The sequence below is a fragment of the Limulus polyphemus genome, unplaced genomic scaffold, assembly GCF_000517525.1.
Source record: "Limulus polyphemus unplaced genomic scaffold, Limulus_polyphemus-2.1.2 Scaffold2586, whole genome shotgun sequence".
Taxonomy (NCBI): Eukaryota; Metazoa; Arthropoda; class Merostomata; order Xiphosura; family Limulidae; genus Limulus; species Limulus polyphemus.
In genome coordinates, this window is record NW_013668196.1 from 55,570 (window position 1) to 59,531 (window position 3,962).

Consider the following 3,962-nt stretch of genomic DNA (forward strand, 5'->3'; position numbering starts at 1 on the left):
AGTTGATTCAAAGCTCTTTCAGGCTGGTAGGTTTTATTGGATAAGCTGATAATGCTGCTTGCAATCCATCCCAAGCATGTTCAGTAGGATTCAGGTAAACATGCTGGGAAGTCCATTCTCTCCATACTCTCACTCTTCACGTACTGGTTCACCAGCCTGACACTGCGAGTTCAAGCATTGTCATCCATTAAAGTGATACCTGGAACTATGGCTTCGGTGTATGGTCTCATAAAAATATCCAGAATTTCATCCCTGTACCTTTCTCCATTCAGTGCACCATGCTTGATGATGTACAAATCTGTATGACCCTCTAAAACTGATAGCAACCCATATTATCATTGACCCACTTTTATACTAGCTATGTTCTATACATTCACCTATGTGTAACTCTCGTTAGATCATCACGACACTTGAATATGTCCATCATGATAGTTTAGGCAGTATCTAGATGTGTTTGTGAAGAGAACATTTGATCAAGAAGTCTGTGTTCAGTCCAGATGTTCTCTACTATATTCAATCTGTGCTGTTGGTGTCTGACTCTCATTGGAACTTCTTAGGTCTGATTTTCACTGTCTGAGTGGAAGCATAAGCATTTCTGAGGTTTCTCTAAAGACTTGTAACATTCAATGTCTAATTTCTATTTGCTGATGTAACAAGGTATCGGTCCTGCTGATGTGCTGACCACCACCATATCTTATGTACACTTTTCCTGTCTCTTGGAAGCAATTCTATTCCCTAGAGAATAAATTTAACTGACTCCTGGTGCAACAACCTTTCTCTGGGACAACCCTCCTTAGAGCATCCCTGTTCCTCTTCTGAGCTCCTGCACACTCAGATGGTGCCCATATGCCATCAAAGTGTACTGCATGAAGCAGTAAAGCTATAAAATGTGTCTTGAAAGTTTTAGAATCACCTATGACTGTCTAATTAAAAACCAAAAACTGTCTCCATTACTTTGAAAATTCCAAGAATATGGGGTGACTCACTTTCTGCTATACTATGATGGTCATGCTTGACCACATAATCTGAAAAACACTTGATAACTGCTGGGAACTTGTCAAACAAAGTACCAGCACAAATATTATTTCAAAATATAGTTTTATCTCATAAACCCATGGCTAGAAAATAGTGATTCTTAGCAAATTTTGAGTTGTACATAGATATTTATTTATAAATATTCCATTCTATAACTACAAAAAAAATCTTATTCAGGAATGTTTTCAAAGATTCAATGAAAGTGTTCTGCAGTTAGGTAATGTACATTGTTATACACTGACATTAATCTTCTCTTAGACAAAGGATACTTACCAAAGTGGCAGTTTCATAAATATTATGCTCGCTCGGCCAAGTTTTAGTATTATAATTTCCACGGGTTGTGCGTTATACCTAATTAAAGGGGTGGTAGAGAAGTTTCTGTATGTTTGTATCAGTCAGATATTAATTTCTCTCTTGAATGTGTCTAATGGGAATGAACCTAGACACGGGTAATCTAGAATTGTCAATGCCAAACTAGGACCTTGACCTGACTTAACACTGTGGTATAGACACAATGTCTCTATACATTTTTTATAGAGTATAAAATCTTAACTCCTCTGCTCTAATTGCCAATATGTCTACAACAACATAGAAGTCAGCCAGTACCAATCAAGCTTTTAGTTATGTTCAGTAAAGATTTTATTGCTTGTATTAGACAAGTGTTTGAGCTTTTCTTTTGCTGTTCATTTTATTCTTTCAATACATCTTTTTTCATATCTGATGCTTCTTCAGAGCTTAATATTCATCAGTTGGATACAATTTTACTTGAAAACACCATAATGTACTTTTTTTTAAAATTTTGTGTGATTTCTATGTTATTATAAACTTCAAAAATCAATAAAATCATGGACCCACAAGCAATGTGTTGCATAAATAGTTTAGAAAATGCACTTAAAAATAGATGAAGCCCATAGTCTTTAGCCTTCATCAATAATTTTAGGTTTTAAAGATATGGAACAAAAAATCTCTGTAGTAGATGACAGAAACAACAGAGAAACCATAAATAGATAGCATCTTCTTTAACTGTTCACATCCATTATGATACAGAATGCTGAGAATATATATATATATATATGTAGTTTGTGCATGTGTGTGTTTATATATATATAAACCGGAAACAACATAATAAAACTGAAATTTAAAGCCACATCTCCACTACCACTCCTTGGTGTCATCCTTAAGTCATAAAGTATAATACACACACACACACACACACACACACACATCTTTTGGAATGCTACAATTTCTTCCAATGAATCTAAACCTGCACTATTATCAGACAGTGGATGCACATGTGTTTGGCACTATTGTACCAAAATTTCTTGTTAAACCATTTACAAGCCACAATATATTAGTATTCTATTATGGTGTGGGGTGCTATTTGACCAGCTGGTGGCATGTGAAGGGACAGTCACTGCTGCACAATACATAACAATTTTTGAAGGTCTTTTACCTACCTATGTCAGTGAACAGATTGCCAGATAATGTAGCATTTCCAACAACTTGAAGGTCAGGGCATTAACCAATCTCCCATGGCCAAACCTGTTGCCAACTATGAAGCAATGGAGCAGTGTAGTCTATTCTTGATTGCTCACTGTGAAAGCACCCCAAACAGCCACCTTCTAGGGACACCTTATCTATGTCCTGTGTCAGGAGTAGGGTGTAATTTCACAAGCCTAGATTTCACGTCTTGCAAATACAATGAATAATCATCTTTTTGTTTTAGATACCACATATAAGAGGCAGATCCACTAAATATTGATGGTTTTCTTATACCCTTTGTTTCATGTTTGTTTATATATTAAAATGACATTCTTTATGAAGTTGGTTTCTCTTTACTTACTGGTAAGCTGTGTTACATATAACTAAAGCTGTGTAAGTGAAACTGAAAAACAATGGACATCAAAGGAATCATCTTTTTTCTCTCTCCTCTTTTTGTTTATTTATTCTTGAAGCCAAAAATGGTTATGCTTTCACAGTTTTACCCATTCTTTAACAAATTATCTAACTGTATTGCATAATCCTAATAAAATAAAATTCCAAGTGCTTTAATTTCAGAAACTGATACTGGAAAAAATATATGCCATAGCTAACGACCTATTGTTCATTACATTTGACTTTTGTACACACACATTCATAAATCAAAACACTATTTCAATATTTTTCTACAATACAAATACATAAACATGACCAAATTAGACATACAAACCTCTTGTGGTGTAGTATAAAGACCTGGTTTTGTCATCATTAAAAATTTCTCATGCTTTGAATTTGGCCACGTAGTATCAAGATTGAACCTCTCACTTCTGCCCAAAGGACTTAATATAAGATCTGTCTCTGGAGAGTTGTTTGGTGGGATGATGTCTGGAGAACCTAGGTCAGATAATGATTCTCTCCATTTAAAAGGGCTTCTCCTCAGTCGTTCTGGTGAAGCCAACTCCTGCAATAGCATTTGAGTTTTTTTCTGAAGCTCTTTGGCCAATGATCGTTTGAAGGAGGAGAGATTGACTAGTTCATCAGAACTGGATGATAGATTAGGATATCTTGTGTGAGATATATTATGTCTCACATTACAATTCTCCTTTGATGTATTGTTATTGTACAAACTATGCTGTTTGTAATAATTTTCTTCTTGAATACAGGTTGAATTAAGGTTGTGTTTACTTTTGTTTTCAGTGAGATCTGTTGTATTTTTGGTATTAATATTCAATGATTCTGTATTTTCTCTTCCTAGATTTTCATATTCTGGCTCAGTTCCAAACCTTGCTTTCTGTTTTATTTTGCCAGACGTATTTTCTATGGCTAACCCATAAAGACCTTTATAGTCGTTTTTTCTCTGAGTAGTGTCTGTCTCTTTTCCACTACTTCCACTTCTTTTGTTTTTTTCTAATGAGTTAGAAAGAACCGTTGAATCCTTCTGTACATCC

At 35.0% G+C, this 3,962-nt stretch overlaps 1 protein-coding gene across 1 annotated transcript in view; it reads right to left on the reverse strand.

The window, feature by feature from the left end:
• Positions 1–3,962, reverse strand: part of LOC111087755 (synaptonemal complex protein 2-like) — a 128,285-nt gene that overhangs the window by 27,990 nt on the left and 96,333 nt on the right. Inside the window, exons 25-27 of the mRNA XM_022395526.1 lie at positions 3,245–3,952; positions 773–923; positions 200–316 (exon numbers count right to left, since the gene is read on the reverse strand). Coding sequence (XP_022251234.1) covers positions 200–316; positions 773–923; positions 3,245–3,952 — 976 coding nt within the window. The remainder of the gene's footprint in view (positions 1–199; positions 317–772; positions 924–3,244; positions 3,953–3,962) is intronic.